Below are 22,701 nucleotides of genomic sequence, written 5' to 3' on the forward strand. Positions count from 1 at the left end.
GAATTGCACCCGGCACAAGAGACACCAACTCGCAAGTGAGTCTCCAAAGTTTCCATGACACACTTCGAAGAAAATCATCCAAAATATTCCTGAGCTTATCGTATGGCGGATGATTCAGCCTTAAATTTTTTAATTTGTCCAATTTATAGTCCTAAATCTTTTGATGATTTGCTAATAATGTGGCCCTTTCGATCAGTTTTTCGCTGAAACCGCTAACATGGAGGTTTCCTTAGTGCCGGCCATTCTACATGGACGGCACTAAAATGGACAGTTTTCGCAAATTTTCTGAATTTTTTCTTCTTTTCCTCTTTTTTTCTTTCTTTCCTTCTTCTTTCTTTTCACTATTTCCCTTCCTTGGCTAGACGGCCACCGTTGAGGCCCCGGTAGCAAAGGGAAATAGGGAAAGGAGATAAGAAAAAATGAAAGGAAGGGGGAGGAAAAAAAGGAAAAGGACAAAAAAAATATGAAAATCGAAAAATTGCACAATTGACAATAATGTAGCCGATTTTTCTATTTTTCTAAAAAAAAAATTCCTTAACTCAACGTAGGATGCTAGATGACTATGTTAGTGATTTCCAAAACTGGCTAGAAAGACCACTTTAGCAAATCATTAAAAGGTTTCAGACTAAATTGGACAAATTAAAATAGTTTAACACCGAATTGACGTGGTACAGTATGTTTACGACTTTTTGAACAATCATCACCCTTCCTAGATACATGCAAGGAAATTCATCGTCTATACTAATTTCGAGTTTGTCGACTAAACTGAATTTCGATTTAAGAAAAATAGAAGATTACCCTAGATATGATACTCCTTTCCACGTAAAGTTGTTGCTGCTAACAAAATTTCTAGCAATGTTAGAGACACGACCTCAAAAGCACCGAAGAAGAAAATGATCAAAATCGAAAGCAACATCAGGAATAAAAATCGAATATTAAGAAAAGTAAAGCCGATGCTAGCCAGAAGATGAGCTTTACTGCCCTTGATAAGGAAAGTCATGAAGATAGAATAGCAGCATCCTCAAATTCCACAACAGTAAAAACCCTAAACCTAGCTAAACTGAGTTTTTTTTTTTTCTCCCTCTTGACATGACAAAGCTAAAAGCTAGCATGAACCAATAGTTCCGGACTCTTCTGCTTTAGGTACTTAAGTTAACAACAGAAATTTAATGGAGTTCTCTGATTGTCTTTGATCCGAGAAGTCAATTCCCGAACCTCTTATCTTCGCGCTTGCTTCGGAGAATGTTCAAGGCCGTCGAGTGCTTAAAATAGACTCCAAATGAAGCGTTGAGGATCACACGAGGTGCGTTCTTGACTTCTCCAAATAACTCTATGAGCTAATATACTGTCCCTCCCTTAATCGCCTTCTCTCCCATGGAAACTCACCTCCTCATTCTTGCCCTTGCACTTCTAAATTGAACTGTTCAAAAGAGAGAGGACGCATTAAGAGTTTAAGATAGGAAATCAAAGGAAATAGTTAGATGAACATCTGTCAAGACGAACAAAGCAATCAAAGAAGATTCTATCTTGTTCGGACACGGTGGAGAAAGTAACGCCACGCATGTGGTATTAGGGTTATTGATATTGCTCATCTACATGAGACAATTGTTTGTTTCCACCGACAGAGGATGAAAAATAGTATAGGAAAGATTTTTGCTCCATGGATAAAAGAACGGAGAACGAACCTATATTCACAACATGCATTTTTCGACGTTCGGAGGGATCATGTGAATAACTTAAAACCCTAACACACCCAACAGAGGCAATGCTGCTTGATTTGGAAATGCAGATAACTATCTACCTAAGATGTAGAAGGTGAAACTTACCGAGAAAACAAGGAGAAAAAAGAAACATCGAGATGAGATACTGTTTTATCACTGAAAAACAAAGAGATGAGATGATTTTTAACTTACCAATGTGCATGAGAAGCTAATTGTTCTCAGGCGATAAAGAAGCTCTAATCCTCTCAACAGTGCAAGCAATCAAATTGTTAACAGTTGCGACCGATCCGAGAGAAAGCTTAGCAGTCGGGACTGAATCGACCAGAATTTGAAACGCGACAGTCAAGAGAGATCCGTCGGATGCCACTTCGCCTCCGCTTTGCATGGACGAGCCGCCAGGAAGTATGGAGAACCCCGAGGGAAGGAGAGCCACATAGTCGGGATCTCCGCCGTTTAGAACCACATTCATCGCGACGATGTCAACCGGAGCATATACCACGAAGGAGCCTGTTGCATCAGTGCAGCTCTCTTGCAATATCAGCATGTTGCTTTGGCTTGAATTTGCGCTCTGGTAAACATTCGCAACAAAGGATTTGTTTAGATTCGGTAACTGAAGAATTTAGCTGCAACATTAGGATAGATACAAAGCTCACATTTACTCGCAACAGAGACACACAGTTGCCGGTGTCTCGGCCGTTGGCGATGTGTGCCATTTCTTGAACAATTCCTCCATTTGAGAGAATATCCCACTGCACAGTAGCAAAAAGATAAAGAGCATCAAATCAACATTACAAGAGCTTCCATTTCGCTCACTCAACAAATTAATCCTAGCAGCATAACCACCACACTCGGAAGGACTTCGGATACTTCACAAAACAAAATCTTTGGTTAAGAAAATGAATGATCAATCATTTATGGCTCTATCATCACCCAATTAAGGTGAAATGTAACACGATATATTATATAGGACATACTAGTACTAGTAGAATGCATGTTAGCCCAAAATCATGTCTAAGAAATTTTGGACAACGTTAGCTAATTAAGGCATCAAATGAATCACGGACCAACAACCTGCATCGCTCTCTCCATTATTCTTGCACCCGAATGAGGAATACAAAGGAGGAACCGACAGCATGGACTTGCAAAATTCACTCGACATGTATTGAGAGAACAATGTCTAGTTGACTGTACCCTGATAAAATCCTTTTTAAGGTAAAAATCTCGAATTTAACATCCTACTAGAAGAAATTATAAAAAAAAAAAAAAAAACACAGGAAGCTGTACATATTAATGGCAATGGAGAATACCTGCATAGAATTTATTAGAAATCCATTTAAAGAATTCAAATTGTGTTTCTTAGTCTGTCAAGTTTACCAACCACACCGGCAGATAATTGTTCCATCAAATGTGATATTGAAGAAAGTAAATTCTTCAGATATCTTTCCATGCATTCCCGTTCTCATACTAAAAACAACATATGCTGTAGACTTGCTAAGGAAAGAAAATTGCATAATGCATATATAAGCTCATAAAATTTTTCCCTACCTCGCTTCGAGAATTCTCATCACGAAGGAAATCGAAGACCTGCTTTGGGGAAACTGGCAGCCAGAAGGAAGTGGCAGCGCATAGAACTATTCCCGGAGGCCTGCCCGGATCATCCACGCTTTTCCGAGTCATCACACGCACGTCGTCTGCTCCGGTTCCGGATAACGTCGTCCATGTATGAGCTGTAGATGCGCTGACTCCGGCACAAAAGCTTATTACCATCCTCTCAGCCAGCTTCATCATGCTTTTTCTCCCTTCGGGGCTCGTTATGACTTTGGAAAAAAGCAACAAGTCAAAAGTTTAAACTCGTTCAACCTCAATGCTTCCGAACTGTTACCGCCAAAAAGCTTTGATAGTGTATATTGCATTGTCTAGACTACAACCTTAGCTAACTCAAAAGCTGAAATATTTTTGAAACCAACGAAATTAACGGTAAGCATAGCCTTGGTGAAAATCAGTACCCACAGACAAAGCACTAGGTCACTATATAAAGCCCTCAGATCTTAATTGAACCCGAAACTCATGAGAGATACCGATGAAAAATTTAATAAGGGGAAAATATGGGGATAAACAATAAATGGTACGTATGTTTGCTTAAGAGGAAACTGAAAAATCCTAGACACAAGTAAGAGAGAAACGGTATTCGAGTATTTGTGAGTGTAGGCCAAACAAAAAGAGATACAGAATATCAATTTGCAATCAAATGAAAAAAAAAATATCGGCATCCATAGTCAAACAAAAAATCTCGAAAGAGAGTCGAAATAAAAAACAATACCGCCAACATCTCCGCTAGAAATATGAGTTGCCATGGCACTTGCGAGCCGTTCACATTGTCGATCTAAGGTAGCGACCCAGCGTTTGGCCCCGAAGGCATGGCCAGAGCCAACAAGCTGCCTGTATAGGTTATGCACTCCTCTATGATCTACTTCCACATGCTCAAGCCATGTGACCTACACCGTGGTTTTATTCACTTACCCTTTCTCCTGGAATAATATAGTTGATAAGAAAATCATAGCAGAGTAAAAGATTCACTATACCCTAGAGTATCCATTCGGCATTTCTTGAATCAGACATCCCGAAGGCTTCCTACGGCATCGGACCGCTGGGTTTGGGCGTAAAGTGTCCAAAGAAACATCAACCACTGCCCAAGTCCCGTCGCTATGCTGCTTGCAGTAGCGGACGAAATGTACTTCCCGAGTAGGAACGAGTGGCGATGGAACTTGAAATTCAGCCGTCACCTGGGAATTCATGAGATCAGTCAATCAAATAATCGGACACGCTAATGGAGGCTAAGTGCTCACTAAATGCCCACAGCTCAACTGTCTTCCTTAATTAAGCATAACCACGCTAATTTTGGGCATTGGTTTGATCTACTTAAGTTTGTTTGAGTGGAAACACATATGAGTCATACGAATTGAGTGCACATACATACCACTTGCAAGGCTCCGTTGTAATTCCCTGCCACCCCAGTTGATAGAACTTCCAAAGTCATAGCTCTTGAGACAATGCTTGAGAAAATAGTGGACCACTGGCTCTGCAATCATATAGCATTAGCAAATGAATGATTGAAAGGTAATTTGAACGACCAATTTTGCTCAGTTTAAATGAACTTGGCAACATTGTGGATATCTAGAAGTATCAATGTGGCCAATTAAAGAGGTAAACCCTACCACATCCATGAGAATCTCAACAAGATTGATGTGATTCATGATGATGACCCCAGTTTCTCGCGAGGCTTCACGCTTAAATCCCGTGGGGTTTGTTGTGATCCCACGAGCAAATGCACGAATGTACTCGTCTTCATTTAGCACGCTTGAAGTGCCGTCAAGTCCCATAGTCCACATGGGCTCTCCCACCTGCGCCATTCTGATAAGTTCCTCCATGGCTGCCACCGCCAGCTCGATTATGATCGGCTTCTCGGCTTCAGTCGGTGCAGTGATTGATCGGAAAAGGTCCCCGCACCCATAAACATCGCCCCCAACACCTGATTGGCCCGAGAAGCTTCCGAAACCAAGATCAAGTGGGCGAGGAGGGACTGGAGAAGAAAGAGGAGGGTAGTTTCCTATCGGCTTGCCTACATACCTTGCAGCTATTGCCGATATCCTATCAATCTGAGACCAAACCAAGAATCAAGATATAGTTAAGTAAAAGGTAATCTTTAGCTGAACATAGTTTTGCGTACTGATATTACAATACTCGTCAAGTTATCCACTACGCTGCTTGCAAAAACACTACTTCCACAAGCGGTACTGGATTTCGAACGGAGTAACAACAGTCTGACCTCACTTTTTCTCAAGTGCATAGTCGTCATCAACTCGGACACTGCATTCGGAAGACAAAACTTCTGTCCATCTCTAATAAAAACCTAGAAAATTACTTTACCTCTTCTCTTAGACGGGCATTTTCCAGCCTCAAGTGATGTTCATCAAAGGACATCTCTCCTATGGCAGTTGGGCCGCCACAGTTGGGACAGGAAGCGCTATTGAGCGCTTCTCGGTACCTCATGTTATCTGCCCGGAGCTTCTCATTCTCGGTGCGGAGCTGTGTGTTCTCGTGGCGCTCATGTTGGGTCTGAGAGGAAATCATTAGAGTGAATTCAGATCTTAGCAAAATATAGGAAAAAGTATAAGATCATATGCCCAGTTGGTAGCCATTGTCGTAGATCCATGCACTTTCCGTAGTCCGAAGGCGGGATTTATCTTTCCTTAATTCAGGTTTAGGTTCATCGTATTAGATTCATGGTGGCCATGATCAGCTAGTGCAGGGCCAACGTCAATCTCCCGTAAGTTGTAAGGTCCAAAGGTTTCCAAAGGCAAAATGCAGCGAACAATTATTCAAGATAACCACGCGAACCTTAAAACTTCTAAGTATCTTTCTTGATTACTCTAACATGCGATACGGGAAATGTACATAAGGGCTTTCTAAGGTATATATACTTGTATTCTGGAGACTTCTCATCGATCTCCACCGTTAGATTGGTTGAAGATCAACCGTTGTGATTAGAGGTGTTCTTCTATTATTACACGTTGTTACTCTTATAATTTTTAAAATTTTGAGGGGCTCAGTAAGGAGTTCATTTTAAATACCTTCACCTTTTTTTTTGGGGGTGGTTATGTAATTACCTTCATTTGAGTGCGCTTGTTTTGGAACCAGAACTTGACTTGCAAAGGCTCAAGCCCTAATTGACGCCCCAGTTCCTTCCTTTGCTTATCATCCGGGTGCGGGAACTCCTTGAAAAATCTAAACCCAAAAATAAAAATAAAAATTGGTGAAGTCATTAAGAAACATGTGAAAAATAAAAATCATTTTTGAGAGGAGAAAAAAAAAACCACAATTCAGGGGCAAAACTCACGCTTCCATTTCTTGAATCTGGTGCTGGGTGTGACGATGGTAGCGCTTCTTCTTCCGGCGCTCATCCTGCAGATCGTCGCCGGAGGTGGGCCCCTCGTGGTTGTCGCTGCCGGACTTGTTGCTGTCGAAGTCGTCGTCTCGGAGGCGAGCGAGCTCACTCTCCGAAGGGTTCCCCGCCATGTCTAGAGGGTGAAGCTGCGGACCGCCGCCGTCGCCATCCATCAAGTTTTGCTGGAACACGTCCATCATAGAGATCTCCTTTAAAGATTCCCAACCAAACACTTATGGGTTTCGAATCTAAACAAAAAGAAGAAGAAGAAGAAGAAGAGGAGGAAGAGAGACAACGCGAACACGACCATTCTCAAACGAAAGCAAGGCAAAGAAAAAATCACATCAGTGTCCTAATTAACACCCGAGCGAGTGTGAAGAGAGAATGTTTGGAGAGGTAATAGAGGGGGAGCATAATGGCAGCAAGGAGCGATGTATATAAAGGAGAAAAAAAAAAGTTGGATATGACTCTGAAAGGCAGGCAAAACGAGAAAAAAAGGAAAAGCATTAACCATTCATGGGCAAGTTTGATAATGAAAAATTAAGCAACTAAAGCTGCAATGTAATGATATTGCTAAACAAGCATAAAGCCAGGGTTTTGAATTTTTTACATACCCCCTTTTTTTTATTTTTCATTTAACAAAAAAGAAGAATGGGTCACATGTATTTAGACAGAAAAAAAAAGGAATAGGGTTACATGTACGAGTGGCGATAGAACTGGAGGAATTCACGCGTTTTTTCCGAAGATCGAGGTGGGGTTTTCTTGAAATAGCAAAAAAATCGAAAGGGAGAAAAGATGGGAGATCAAACTGAGAAATTTCTGGAAAAAAAAAAAAGAGAGGGCAGGAGACCTTTGACTTCCTGTGACCTGCGAAAGGGTTGATGAACCCAGAATCTAAAAATCTGTCGGAGAACGAGGTGGAGAGACTGACAAGGGTCGTGAGTTTCAGGACACGAAAAATAACCTTCAACTTGTTAAAAAAAAAAAGGATTAGAATTTTGCAACGAGAGAGCGTTGATTTATCAGTGAAAACAAAAGGGTGAAATGAAGACCAAAATGGCAGAAGAAGAAAGGAGGAGGAGATGACAGAAATCCCGACGACGAGTTTCAAACTTCACGGAGTTTCAAGAAAACCAAAAGCTGACCTGAGCAATCCCGAAACCACCGACGTTTCCGCTGGTGCCGATCATAGGAGGCATGTCTCTCGCCGGAATCATGAGCCGGGCAGGCATTCTTCTCAGTGTTCTTCTGGGTTTTCCTTTGTATGAACAGTGGTGATTTTAGGGCTGGGACTTGGTGAGGATTCTGTTTGGAGGTCTGAGAATGAGTCTAAATATAAGGTCACTGCAAGTTAGAGAGAGAGAGAGCCAGGTAAGTCTTGACTTGGGTCCAGTGTTGCCGTTGAAAAAAATTAACTAAGATATTGGATTTATTTTTTATTTTTTATTTTTGGGGGCCAGAATCAGTCCATGTCTGTTTTGCTCTTACGTCCCAAGAACACGAGTAAAGTGCAGGGGATAAGGGTTGACAAATTTCTCTCGACCTTGTCCTCTTCTAGACAGAACCGAAAATCAGGAAGAAAAAATGAAAAAGCGAGTAACGCCCGCTAATCTCTCGCTCTCTCTCTCTCTTTCTCTTTCTGTGTCGTCTTCTTCAACTACTGAACGTTCCGTTTCGTTTTCGTCTCATTTCATCTTTGCTCCATCGATGCTCTGCAACAAGGGAGAGAACGCCAAAACTTAAGCAAAGACAGCATATTATGTGAAGGTAAAAATCATGGGTAGTGCGTAGAAATCTCTGTTAGGCCCGTCTATTCAAGCACAGGGAGATAAAACAGATTACTCCAAAGTTTTGCCACTGACATCTGCATGAGAGATCATTGCCAACAGGAAAATGAATGCAAAGTAAAACTTGGAGAAGAACTGCAGGACTTACTCTGCGAAATAACATAGAAACTTAAATATGTAGAAGGATGAAGGGAGATCGTCCTGGGGTTATTCTGTGTTTTCGTGGAACCCTATTCCAGAACCATTTTCTTGGCGAGCGAGAGAGAGAGAGATGATGAAGAAGATGATGGAGGAAGGAAGCACAGGAGAAGTGAGGGAGAGGGAGAGAAATGGCAGAGAGGAGTAATTGCAGAGGGCATCGAGAGGGTGCAACAGCATTAAATGGTGGAGGGGGTGGGGTGTCAATGAATTCAATGTAAGAGAGAGAGAGAGACTTAATTTGATGCTTAATCTGATTTCACAAGTGATTCGTTGTTTCTTTCTCAGCCACACTTCAAGTTTCAAATGTAAACTCATACACAGTCCACTATGCTTTCTTGAACATTCCGACATATTCTAAGAAAAATCCAAATGATTGATTAATAGATAGTATCATTCTTACACCAAAGACAATGTAAAATGATCTTTATATCATCCATGATTGGATACACGAAATCCGAGTTACGCCTTTCGAGATCGAAAAGAAGTAGAACTAAGTGCGCGAATCACGCCAGTGGCATATCTATCTATCTATCTTGTAATATGCTCGTGTTGTTCGTGTCCGTGATCGAGACATCGGATTTCACATTACTGCCATGTGTTTTCTTGCGTGTCTGACAACCGCATCCGATAATCATCGGAAATAACAATTCGTCACTCCTGTGACAAAAAATAGAACTTCAGTTGTTTTTATATGGGAAAAAAATTAGGACAAGCATAGACATCCCAAATTTCAATAATTCAAATGCTTTCAACATGGAATAACAACACCAACATCCAAAATGAATTCAAACGTTTGCACAACGCTAGGTGTGCAAACGAGAGTTAGAAGGATCTATCTCCTTCCTCTTTGTGCAAAATCATCAATTTGGATTTCAAACATCATATGGTCCAACCTATTAAATTACTTGTGACTTTGCATCGGCGATTCATGTGTAGATTGAAGCGTATCATGTGGGATGCGATTCTAAATCGCTTACTTTTCTTCTAATAGCATGTAATCAATCTTTATTGGTGTGATCTTGACGAGATAACGATACTAAAATGCATTGAATTGACCTTTTGACTGTTGAATCAACCAAATTATATCAATTTGGTTAATTTGATCTTTTGGACACGCCGTTACGTTTGATAGCAAACCAAGCTAATCCTAAGAGATGTGCATTCCGATGGGGTTTGTCTTCTAAAATCTATTTACTTTTGTGATTGGCTATGGTCGAACTTCTTCTTTGGGCAGGATATCTAAACATGCTTCATGGGTGTGTTAGCTTTAATTTCCATGATTTCGTTTTCGTGGAATAACATTAGCGATAATGTCACAAAAGGGAGTGAAAGGACAAACTTGAAGCATAAAGCAACCATTCCATATACAGATCCATTTATTTGGTAGGAGACTCCAAAAATTGCATGAGATAGTGAGGATGAAGTGTGACGCTATGAAAACGAAACCCTAATTATTTTCCCTTTTTTGGCAAGAATGTCTTCAATGCTATGCACAACTTCCAAAATGGCTTTCATTCAAATATCGATAGTTTTTGATTGAGGAGCCTAACCATTTTGTCAAGAAACTTAATATTTCTAGAGTGATTATTTTGATGATATCAAGTGATGCATACTCTTGCAAAGAGCGAAACCCATATTTATACGATATTTTCATATATTTACGATATTTGTATAAGCAAATTTCTTCTCTACAACATAAATATGTCGTGACGGATGTCGGTGAGTATGGCTTTCCTTAAGGTATTGTGACTACTGGACAATTTTCTAGGTAATTTTTTCATGTACAAAAGTTAAATTAACATTTTTCTTTCGGGTTAATATCACGAAAAATCTTAAATTGGTACACTCGTGATAAATTTATCCCAAATTATTTTTTTGACTACAAAAAATCTTAAACTAGTACACATGTGACAAATTTACCCAAACTATTTTTTGTTCACAAAAAATTAAAACTGGTACACTTGTGACAAATTTATCCTAAACTAATTTTTTCACCTTAAAAAATCTCAAACTGGTACACATATGGCAAATTTATCCTTCATTAGTTTTCGGTAAATCAGGTTAATACCACAAAAAATCTCAAACTGATACATCTATGATAAACAAATGATAAAAACCCCAAAATAGCATACTAGTCAACTGTCACATGTCATCTAATTCAATAATTTAATAGTAAAATTTAAAGAAAAACCAACGAATGGTAAATTTGTCATAAATGTACCATTTTGGGGCAAATTTGTTACATATGTACCAGTTTGGGATTTTTTGTGGTGAAAAAATAGTTTATGATATATTTATCACAAATGTATTAGTTTTGGATTTTTTTTTTCATGGAATTAATCTTTTTCTTTTCAAACAGTGATATATCATGCGCACCGAGGTGGTAAGATTAGAGAATTTGTGGAAATGGAATCCTTTAACCTGATTCAAGATCTTTCATAAAAGAACATCAAACTCTAGATGTCACGGTCCGTATAGTACAAAATGACGACCAATGATACTTGAAATGATCATATTATGTTGTACTGTATTGAGAGAATGGTTATATGTTCTATTTTACACATCTTGGTTGGCAGCATTTACCATGGAAACATTGACAAACCAGGACAAGAAAACTCACATGCTGAATTGCTCTAGGTCTTTCCAAGAGGAAGCATCCCTTACCCAAAGCCTAATTACATTGTGAAAACAGATGCTTTTCCATTGTCCCACAACAAATGAAAAGATATTCAAGAAAACCGAGTCTCACATTAGATAACTAATGTGTGAAACAACGAATAATCTTTATTGCACTCGCAATTCACAAGCTTAAAATTCTGAATAAAAAGCGGCTTAGCCAATATAGTTAGCTCCCCCTTGACGATATGGTATCGGGCAATGGATGGGGCTTGAACTGCGACTGCGCTGAAATCATAGAGGCAGAGTACGTATGACATCACGCCACGAGATGCACGTACATTTGAACTCAACTCAGAAAAACCAACACGGTTCCGATCCTTCCAAACAGTCACAACAGATTAATTAAATTTCCTGTCAGGATGGCATCATTCTTCTTCAATTCCCCATTCACTGCCCCACCTGAGACAACTAATCGGAACAAAGGAAGTAAATTGTTCTTTGAGGGATGAACTGTTCTTGTTGCATATGATTGGAAATTATAATCAATACCCAAGTAGCACCGATACGACAACACGTCATTTAAAAAAAATAAAAAAATTCCGACACGTTGAGGCTGGCTAGGTATATTAATTTTGGGGTAACTGGGTATATGATTTAAGTATATATACTTTTGGTAGATTTATATTTTGACCCCGTATTTATTGAAAATGTTTAGAATTGAGCCCGTGCATGTCGAAATGGCTTGTGGGGATGCTGGATTTGAGTGTTCCTGGTTTGTTCAAAGTGCTGACCACGTGTTGGATGTTTGACATCTTTTGATTGCGTGTCGGACGCGTGCCGGTGTCCAACACATGTCCGACACGACACGAAAGTCCCGAGAGAGTATCCGTACGTCCTAAATCAATACACAAAAATGTATGAATTTGCAACATCTTTGGTGGGATTTCAATGACATAAAATTTTCTTTTTAAGACAGATAAATTGTGGAGAGATTTAAAGTTTTCCTATCCACATGCTTCTTCCTCTTTCTGCAATCTTTTTTGCGCCATCAATGGCTGAAGTAATTAATGGAGGCTGGGCATTGCAATGACCATTTAATGCATTCATGCCTTTCTCGTACCACTTGCTCTCTGAATTCTAAATAATCATAGAATTAAATAACTGCATTTGCAAGCAAGCTGCTAGCGTGTCAGTCTAACATTACTATTAGTTATTTCTGATCATGCAATCTTTTAATTAATGAGTATTTTATACAAAACACTTGGTGATGGTGTATGAATCTAAAGTTGAGATTGTATAGTTTCGGCAATACTTGTCAAGGAAACATTTCTCTATTTGCAATATTACTATAGAAAAATTACCAATCCACCATGCATTGCAATGGATTTCACACTTCCAATTTAAAAAAAAAAAATACTAGAGAACTTGAAAATCATTTCATTACAATATTTAGTGAAAATATCATTTCACAATTGAACACATATACTATTTGCGCACAAAACACAGACATTGTAGTCACATAAATTTATGATAAATCTATTTTTAGGTTCTGTCATACTTACCCAAACTTTTTTCCAAGCACCGTTTAAGGAAAACAACCGTATAAATCCGTCCGTATTCCCGCATCCTATAATTTCAGTCCTTTATACCTAACCAAAAAGGGATATTTCCTTCATTTACGCAATTTTAAAAAATTAATAACTTAGCAAACACAAAAAAAAAAAAAAGGAGGAGGAGGAGAATTTCTAAGTCAGTCCAAATAAAAATTCATTAAGACTTTTGGTGAATTGACACTTCTCTACCTTCTCTTAAAGTCCCACAAGATTCACTACTTTAATGAGCACAACTCGTTGGTATTTAGGGAAAACATTCTGCATCATTAATAAGCATTTTTTCCCTCTCTCTCTTTCTCTCTCTCTCTCTCTCTTTTCGTGTCTACTTAATGTCAGAATTTGGTGGTTTTCGTGATTCCCAGGTAACCAAAAAGTGTAAGAGTGGGCATATGTCGTTTGAATGCGACCAATATCTGCATAGAATTTACTCATTCATTTTCGTTTATTTGCAAAGTAATCTACTCCTGCTTCCGGGCGAAATTAGCTTGAAAGAGTGTCCCAGCTAAAGTCAATGATTTGACTACGAGATGATAATATAGTACGAGAATCAGTTTTAGAATGAGAAGAGAAATTTTAGGAAGAGGGGCTTTGATTTCACGGTTATAAAGAACTGCGCGGAGGTTAATAACCGAAAAAATGCGTCTCCTCGAATGTAATCGACAACTCTTAGACGACTGAACGATCAAACAAGGACACCCTTTATGCTATAATTGGCATGAGCCGCGTTAAAAGTCTAGAGTATTGCTTGAAAATAGTCCGAATACGTTTTATACGTGGACAATCGATTCACTAAAGAAAAACAACCTGCTTTTTTAACGGTTCGAAAAAAAAAAACATATAGAAAGACATAAGTATGCATGTATATTGCACTATAAGTGTACTAAAATACAAATACTTTGGTGACAGATAGTGCATGTATTTGAACTTCGTTAGATTCGCGAAAAATGAGTAATTTATAAAATATTTTTTTAAAAATGCTCACTTGATTACTTAATGAAAATAATATTTATTATTGACATATAATTTATGCCTAAATTTTTGGATAGACGAAAATATTTTTTTTCGATCATTTAAAACATTCATTTTTCGCGGACCCTCAGTATATTTTCCGATCGTGGGGGAGTCGTGGCTTAATCTCAGTCCGTCCCCTTTCGGGGAAGCGGCCGAAACGGAAAACTACCGTGCGTCCGAGACCAGCGGTTCCTCGGTGGGGCCCAGCTTATGTCAGCCCTCGATGCCGTTCGTGGGGCAACGTCAAGTGGGGCCCGCCCGGGGGTCAAGTTTGACTCCGGGGGAACTTCAATGGAGGCCCAAAAGCCAAAAAAAAAAAAGAAAAAAAATTGATCATTGATAGGGTCAATGGGGAGAAGAAGAAGGCTTTGGAAAATCGCGACTTGGGCCAAGTCAGCGGCTCTTAATGTAAGCCGTCCTCGCGCAATTAAAGTTTTTTTCCCCCAATTATTGTATTGCCTTTTCTTTTTCCCGGTCACAAAATTTTTTTTTTGGCCTTTTTTGTCCGGTTAAATTTAAGTTTACACAGTAAATCTTGAGATCACATGTTAACAATTCGATTTGAGCCATGACCGTTCAGCCCACCTGTAAGACTACGAGCCCATCACCCCTAACCCTACCGGCGTGCCAAAAGTCGGGGGAGGTCTCTCCACGTAAGGCAGCAAAATGCTTCAAGCACAAGTCGATCATAGGTTTGATCAAGACATGGCTCGAGCCCGCGACCTGATGGAATCCATCACAACGAATTTATACCACCGAGCTGCTCAATCGCACACATTTGTGGGAGTCGCCGCCGATTCACTGGATACATCAGGACCCCGTATCGAATACTTGGATTTCCAAAGGATACATGTCACATAATGCGAGTGAAAACAGTGCACGACTCACATTAAATGGCTTCTTAGCAAGGGTGTTCAAAGTCGCTTTTCGATAAAATTGCTTTAATTAATGAGTCGGCCAGTTATGATCCGGTCAAACCCTTTTGCTTTTGTGTGGATTTTCGTGGTGTATCCTAGGAACTTTTTGGCTATCAGCTACGATACTTCCCCAACTACTTGAAAATGCCTTGTCGAAGGGGTCAATGCGAGACCAATCTAGGGACGCATTTAAGACCGACATGCCGGTTTAATGTGGAAATTGAAGGAACCATTCGTGTTCGACAAAAAACCAAAGGACCCATTTGACTTTTCTGTGCCTTTTTTCCCAAGAGTCTAGCGAGGCTTCGAAGCGTTGGATTAATAGGGCTGCTCGATTTCAATGCGCGCAGCAACCTCGCAGTCTCAATAATATTGACGAGACACTTACTAAAAAGATCATGAATCTATTGTAATTATGTCGATTCAATTCTAAAACTTATTTTTTTGGTCAGTTGAGTCATAAATCTTTTGCATTTGTGCTTATTTAGTCTATCCATTTGATTTTGATCTAATATTATTGACGTGATGCGGCCGGTCTTGACGTGACCATTTAGCAATAATATATTAATACTTTTTTAAATCAGCGACCGGCCGAAGGAAGAAGGTAGAAAAGAAAAAGAAAGAAAAAAGAAACAAAAGGAAAATATATAAAATATAAAACATAAAACATAATTGTTCACGTCAATGTCGGCCCGTGCCATCTAACCAATTTCCAGCCGAAATTGGCCGGATGGGCTGAATTGACACAAATACAAAAGGTTCAAGACTCAATCGACACGGTTGTAATAGATTTGAGATTTTTTTGGTAATTCTTCCATATATTAACTCGCAATTCTTTTCGCCAGCAAAAATTTAGAGCGCACCCAAAAAAACAAAAAAAAAAAGGAAAGTGAAATTGGGAATGTTGTAATGCGATCGGCCCTCCATGTTTGGTGCTTGCCAAGAGGGCACTTCTAGGGTTGTACGTGGGAACGAATGAAGGGATTCTTTTGATTATGTGGTGTCCGATGGGACATGCAACGTGGGCAGTTCTTTGTCTTGGCCCCTACGGTGGTGGAGTGGGGGCGTCGGGTAAGATCCTTAAAACTTTTGAGACCTACCCCAACCGTCCGTTTGCCCAACTAACTTGTCCGAAGCGTAGTTAGGGAACGAGGAAGCAGGCTCGGCAAGAGTGAACATCTGTCTTGCGTGAGGGACTTGCGGCAAGGATTTTAGAGGCCAAGGAAAGAGCAACGACTTGAGACGAGATTTGAGAATTTTTCTCCCGCTTCGGGGCTTTCGTTCGCCTCTCCTTCCCAAGGTGTACCTCATAGGCGGTCGCTGCGATGACTGAACTCTTCGACGGCATTGATTAAGTCTTCCTTCTTCCTTTTCCACTCATTTAGGGATTCGATCGCAAAGGGCCTTTGCCCTCTCCCCAAAAATTAGATGTGTCAAACTGATTGGTCTGGTCGGGTCGGGTCATAAATGGTCCGACTCAAATCGATACATATAATTTATTTATGACCAATTTATTACAATGTGAATTCCTTGACACATACCCGATTCGATACATATTGATAAAATACTTCCAGATTTAATCCGATTTATGAAAACTTGTTTCTTACAAATTTTTAAAAATGTTAGATTGCTAAAAGTTATATTGACTCTTGTTTGTAACTTTGTACATACATGCATACACCTTTCAATTTGAATAACCTCGCTCTGACCCAAAAAAAAAAAAAAATTTGAATAACTTCATAGATTCATGCAGACAGCCCATATCCAATGCAGAAGGTAGTGCGCTAGCGCTCTAACTGGGCCCTGGCCCGTAACGTGCATCTGTTGCGGATATATTTTAAACGCGGTCCAATACCCAAAAAGAAAACTTTAATTTTAGCATATGTCTCAATTATATTAAAAAAAAATTCTCATAAAAAAATTCGACTTTTACTTTTGTCCCAATTCTACTAGCTTAATACACAAAAAACACTCCCAAATTTAGAATCTGCTCAATTATATCCGACGTGCAAAAAAGCCCTCTAACTTCTTTTCTGGTATCTGCTTCCCCTAAATATTGCATGGAGATACGGAACCATTCAAAATGGCGAGTTCCGAATTCTCCCTAGCACTCAACATCTCAAAGAATAGCTAGACGTGGAGATTTGATTATTTGGACGAACGATATTAAATCTCATCGTCTTTGAAACCTGTTATTTTCGAATTTCGAAGATTCTTTGGTAAGTTTGGCGAGAAAAATGAACCATTAACAAAGTAAAATATCGGTTCACTAGTAGGGTGAAAAATAAGCTTCAAGATATCGTTTAAAAGGCCTAATACCAAATAGAAAAAAAAATCCAACTATAGCATATGTCTCAATTATATCCAAACTTTGACCCAAAAAAAAAATTATATCCAAACAAAATTTTTTCTCACAAAAAACTATCAACTTTTACTTTTGTCCCAATTATACTAGCCTAATACAAAAAAGAAACCCACTTTTGCATATGTCTCAATTATATCTGAAATTTTTTTTATCTTATAAAAAACCTTCAACTTTTACTTTTGTTCTAATTCTACCACCATCAGCCTTCCGTCTATAATCATTGTTAGTTAGTCTTACATTGCTCAAATTTTCTCGCTACTCCCCTTCGGGGTGGCTAAGGTACCAAAAAGCAATTGCAATATTGTAGGGTGGGGTTTATCTAGGATTGAGAAAACTCATTAATCTTGTAGGGTGGGGTGTATCTAGGATTAAGAAACACTTGACCGTGAGCGTTTTTTGAGCAGTTGCAATCTCCGCTTGGTCAATGATATGGAGTAGGACAAGACCGAACCATGTAAATTGCCCCCGTTCATTTAACATGTAAGTACCAAAAAGTTCTGACAAATACATTGAGAGCGCAATTTAGTCCAAAATCTTAATAAAGTTTCAATGAAAACCTTCTCTATCAAACTGAACCAACGGAAAATTAACACAAGGAATTGATCGCAAAGATCTCGAAAAGTTTTAGGACTCAATCAGTCCGCGAGAAAGTGTGTAAGAGCGAATTGCACTTTGCACGCTAAGTTTACGATTTCCATGCACTTTTCATTTCTCAATAAAGTATGGTCGGTACCAAGATAGAGCTGGATAATGAATTGGTTTCAAAAACTTGCATTTGTTGTCCCAAAGTATCGTCGAGGCTGGGCTTCGGTTGAATCTGCTGTATGAGGCAAAATTGTTAAGCCCATCAGCTTCGGTCTTCTTATGGATACCCACGTTGGTGGCTTGTAAGATGAATGGAAAGTGATACAAATAGTCCTTAAATTTTGGCTCACTGTGCAATGCGATCTTCGAACTTTGAATTTTTTTAAACGTGATCCTTGAATTTTAGTCCAATGTACAATATCATCCATGAAATTTTAATTTGTTCAATGTGGTCTATGAACTTTTGGTGCATGTTCAATTCACTTCTTGGATTGTACGTGAATGTTCGATGTTGTACCTAAACTTGAACTAGTGGAAGACCGACATTGTATAGGTTTATATAATTTAAGAATTAGATTGAATATTTACTAAAAGTTATAGGACCACGTTAAACAAATTAAACGTTCGGGAACCACATTGCCTATTAGATTAAAGTTCGGAGATTATATTGAATAAATCAAAAGGTCTAGAGACCACATTACATATTAGATCAAAATTCAGGATATCATAATTCATACGATGGCATGATCAGATCACGACAATGTCTTCTCGTGGCAAGAAAAACAAGACGTGAACATTGAACAATGCTAGTTGGCGGTTGCTGCACTGTTCGAAAGGGCTTGTTGTGCAGCCCTTCGCCGAATATTTGGGCATCAACAGGCATTAAGAAAGTTGAGAAATCACAAAGTTTTTGACATAAGCCAAAGCCACGAAGCAGCTCGAGACAGACGACATGGGTTGGTTTAGTGTAAATGAGCAGTTTCCTTTTCTTGGACTCTCGAGTCAAAAACAGAGCATCGGCCATCGTTGCATGCGAAAAAAGAATGGTTTTTTAATCTCATTCGCTGTCCACAAATTCAGAAAGATTTTGTTCGTAACGCCTTTTGGGTGCCAAGCCGGCCATACGATGTTATCATCAACAACTCACCCTGTCACGTAGTGATTTCAATAAACACCCTTTTATGATCCTTCCATGTCTCTGTCCTCTCTCTCTCTCTCTCTCTCTCTCTCTCTCTGAGCTTGTGACCCGGCTTTAATCTGATCGAAGATGAACGATTTGCTCACGGTAATCCTGGAGCTTTTTACTCTGATTATGCTTGCTTTTTGATGAAATTTGGTAAAATACTTCGTCATGATCAATTTCCATTAATTTTGTTGGTTTCTTTGCTGTTTTTTGGAAGTTGATCAAGAATTTCGTGCTTAGTTGTTGATCGTATTGTCTGATTAATTCGCGTCAAGATCTATGCTAAGACTCTGCTGTGTCCACTGTCCAACATGCCACCTTCCTCGTGTTGTGAGACCTTTGAAGGAAATAGTTTGTCGATTTCAAGTGCCATAAAATTTGTGTCATGGGGTTTTTGCAACGCCTGATGTTCTAAGAAAGTTTCGCTCTTGAAATCACTGATTGAGCGAGTACTGATTGCTTTGCTTTATGGTCTGGTTTAGGACTCCTTCGTCAGTGACGCGAAAATTCAACCTCCATCGGAGGGAGATGTCGAAATGGGCGCTCCGTTGCCGAGGAGCAACTCCGACATGGGACTCGAAGCTTTTAATAAGCAGGTATTTCATACTTGACCGTTTTAAGTTTTTCACACACTACCCGTGGGACAAGCAGGAAATGAATGTAATAGGAGCTTTACATGCTTCGGATTGTTTTGGTTTCACATAAATTTTTCATGCTCCTAGTTCTGCTCTGAAACTGGATAGTGGATAAGAGTAATTCTTGGAAAAAAAGAGAAGGATGCACTCATCATACCTCTTGCCAATGTTGCCATCGGGCCCAGCATGATGATTCTCAAGCTGGTCTTCGTCTCTGGTCCAGTTCACTCTGTATTGCTGATATGATTAGTCTCAACATGAACCAACGGAAGTTCTCTTGTTGTATTTGTAATTCAGATACAAGAGGTTGAAAAACAAGTGCAGAAGGTCTCTAGCCTCCTCAAGAAGCTGAAGGTACGTTTAGTGTAACTTAATAAATGGAGATGTTCAGAAATTATCATGTCTCATTGTCAGAGCGAGATATAGTATCTTTGATGACTATTTGGACGGACCTTGGACTCCGGTAGATGTTGCTGTTGCTCATTATAGATAAAAGTTCCTCGAAGCATCTGTCCTCTTACCTGTAAATGTAGTATGCGGTCATGATTAGCACTTCATTTAGCTATCAATATGTCTCAAACACTCGGCTAAGACACAGGCTAATGCTGTGCGAGAATTTGAGGAAGAAAGGTTACGTGTGGCATGTGGCTACAATTCTGCAATGAAACCTTAAACATTTCCGACATCCATAGAATTTGTCAGGATGCTGTGGTAGCATGCATTTGCGTATTGTTTTATTACATTGTGCACGGCTGATTTCAGGGATTGGTATCAGTGTAATGTTTTATTTGACCATGCTTGATTTGAATGTAAAACAGGAGTCTAACGAGGAGTCAAAAACTGTTACAAAAGCCTCTGCTATGAAAGGTAATTGTCTCATTATGTGGTTGGGGTGATAAGCAGCTTAATCGTGGATGACGATATTTTGCCTTTGAACAAATATGAGGATTGAATGATTTGGTTAATTTGATCTGAATTCCTGAATACACCCGGCTTGTAACAAGAGTGAAATGTCAAACTTCTTAGCAATCAAAAAGCAGATGGATAAAGATGTGGACGAAGTGGGGAAAACTGCGCGAAATGTGAAAGCAAAACTTGAAGCAATAAACAAAGAGGTACGATTCTACTTACTCTCTTGATATGGGCTACAATTCTCACTAAGCTCATTAACATATTTGCGTTTTTCTTTTCAGAACTTAGCGAATCGGAAGAAACCTGGATGTGAGAAAGGAACAGGAGTTGATAGATCAAGGATGAACATGACAAAGTGCGCCTCTGGTAGCGAGCAGAGCTCACATTTGTCCCTATTGTTCAATACTTGTGTCTGATGGATTAATCAACGGTTTTGTTGTTGCAGCGCGTTAACGAAAAAATTCAAGGAGCTAATGACTGAGTTTCAGGTCTCGTTTTCATTAAACCCGCCTATTGTAGCCAGTCTCTAGCATCAACTTCTCATGTACGATGTATGTTTTCAGACACTAAGACAAAACATTCAGGATGAGTATCGCGCGGTTGTTGAGAGAAGGGTCATCACGGGTAAGAATCCTCAAGCCCTCATATTGCCAAATCTTCAACATGACAGATTAAGTCACAGCTACAAGTGTCGGTTTCCTTATACCAATATATATGATGATAACTAATCACGCCATTTTCAACTCTTTGGCACTTCATCATTGGGTAGTCACGGGAACCAGACCAGATGAAGAGGTGAGGCTGATCCCTTATGTTCAGATTTGAGTTATTTCTCTATGGATCATGCTGTAATTGGTTAAATCTAATGGGCTGTGTTAGACAATCGAGCGCCTAATAGAAACGGGTGATGGCGAGCAAATCTTCCAGAAAGCGATTGAAGAAATGGGACGAGGACAGGTAGGTCTTGCATATTCACTTTGGGTCTGAGCTGGGACAATATGATCATTTACAGTTTCCCCCGAAGCAAACTCATGTAGGCTTAAGATTTCCATATTTTGCACAACTGAATGTCATTGGCCACTAACTCTCTAGGTCGTCAATACACTAGAAGAAATTCAGGAGAGACATGATGCGGTACAGGAAATCGAGAAAAAGCTACTTGACTTGCATCAGGTAATTTCTTCTCTAAGAACGAAGCAAGGATGCTCTAGGCCGATGTGTACTCTAACATTAGTTCCTCTGGTGTTGACAGATTTACTTGGACATGGCAGTCCTAGTAGAAGCCCAAGGCGAGATCCTAGACAACATTGAGAGTCAGGTTTGCTGCTTCTTCCTGTGTCCTGGAACTGTAACTCACACTACAATGCTATGAAAAGTTGCTACTCCTTGGAAATTTTAGTTTAGACTTCGTTAAGTATTAATCTACAATGATTGATGTCGACTTAGAGGTTGACTGAGCTCCATGGAACATTATCGGTAACGAAGGAAAGCAACATGGAGTAAACAAATCAAAATCGAGCACATTTTAGACGTACTGCGTCGAAATCTTCCGGTATTTTGAGTTTGAGCCACAAATTTACAGTTGTGTTAGATAAGATGCAGGAAAACTATTAAGGGGACAGACTAATTTGGCTGGCAGAGGGTGACTGTTAACGAATCTGTTCGATTTACTTGCCATGTTTGTTTTGCGACAATTTAATTTTTTTAGAAAGAATGATTCTATAACTCGGTATGACAGCACGAGTCATGAGTTCGAATTGTGATATGCACTCTTATCGATATTTGGCCTGTTTTCCTGCTATTTGACTCCTGCTATCACATTCACATAAAAATTTGAAGTCCTAACTTGCAAGTGAAGTAATGCTACGATGCTCAGTAGATCCATCTGGTGCAGGTAACTAATGCAGTGGACCATGTGAACATGGGCACAGATGCTCTCAACACTGCCAAGAACTTGCAGAAGAAGTCGAGAAAGTGCATGACTATTGCCATCATCTTGCTCCTGGTTATTGCAATCATCATCATACTCTCAATCCTAAAGCCATGGAAGAAGTAAATCACATCAGAAAAATTCAATCTTTCCCTTTTCTTTCCCCACTATGTTCTTTCTTTTTCTCATGACTCTGTTTTGATAGTATGATGAAGCTTGTGGGAACTGTGCATTACGTTATTGCTCTGCTTCGACTTTACTTTTTCCACCACATTTA

General features: G+C 39.4%; 2 protein-coding genes across 7 annotated transcripts; one reads left to right on the forward strand and one right to left on the reverse strand.

Annotated features, from left to right (window-relative positions):
- Positions 1-1,394: 1,394 nt before the first annotated feature.
- On the reverse strand, positions 1,395-17,202 carry LOC115750835 (homeobox-leucine zipper protein HDG2-like). 6 transcript variants are annotated; one of them, XM_048283006.1, is made up of 14 exons: positions 17,186-17,202; positions 7,812-7,951; positions 7,517-7,636; positions 6,619-6,875; positions 6,389-6,506; positions 5,649-5,837; positions 4,937-5,377; positions 4,699-4,800; positions 4,304-4,504; positions 4,042-4,216; positions 3,267-3,538; positions 2,375-2,470; positions 1,914-2,289; positions 1,395-1,420 (listed from the first exon to the last, which is right to left on the reverse strand). In XM_048283006.1, exons 2-13 carry the CDS (start codon positions 7,896-7,898, stop codon positions 1,930-1,932), a joined length of 2,418 nt encoding a protein of 805 aa, XP_048138963.1. In that variant the 5' UTR covers positions 7,899-7,951; positions 17,186-17,202; the 3' UTR covers positions 1,395-1,420; positions 1,914-1,929. The 6 variants fall into 6 exon arrangements, with proteins under 6 accessions (XP_048138963.1, XP_030544275.1, XP_030544276.1 ...); XM_030688415.2 differs by lacking the exon at positions 17,186-17,202 and having other exon boundaries at positions 6,619-6,848; positions 7,812-7,938; XM_030688416.2 differs by lacking the exons at positions 7,517-7,636; positions 17,186-17,202 and having other exon boundaries at positions 7,812-7,959.
- A 1,522-nt stretch (positions 17,203-18,724) lies between these two features.
- On the forward strand, positions 18,725-22,649 carry LOC115750847 (syntaxin-132-like). The gene is made up of 13 exons (XM_030688440.2): positions 18,725-19,049; positions 19,430-19,543; positions 19,880-19,936; positions 20,401-20,449; positions 20,609-20,697; positions 20,776-20,849; positions 20,940-20,982; positions 21,058-21,118; positions 21,264-21,289; positions 21,374-21,451; positions 21,587-21,667; positions 21,747-21,812; positions 22,389-22,649. Exons 1-13 carry the CDS (start codon positions 19,032-19,034, stop codon positions 22,548-22,550), a joined length of 918 nt encoding a protein of 305 aa, XP_030544300.1. The 5' UTR covers positions 18,725-19,031; the 3' UTR covers positions 22,551-22,649.
- Positions 22,650-22,701: the final 52 nt, after the last annotated feature.

The sequence above is a fragment of the Rhodamnia argentea genome, chromosome 7, assembly GCF_020921035.1.
Source record: "Rhodamnia argentea isolate NSW1041297 chromosome 7, ASM2092103v1, whole genome shotgun sequence".
Classification (NCBI taxonomy): Eukaryota; Viridiplantae; Streptophyta; class Magnoliopsida; order Myrtales; family Myrtaceae; genus Rhodamnia; species Rhodamnia argentea.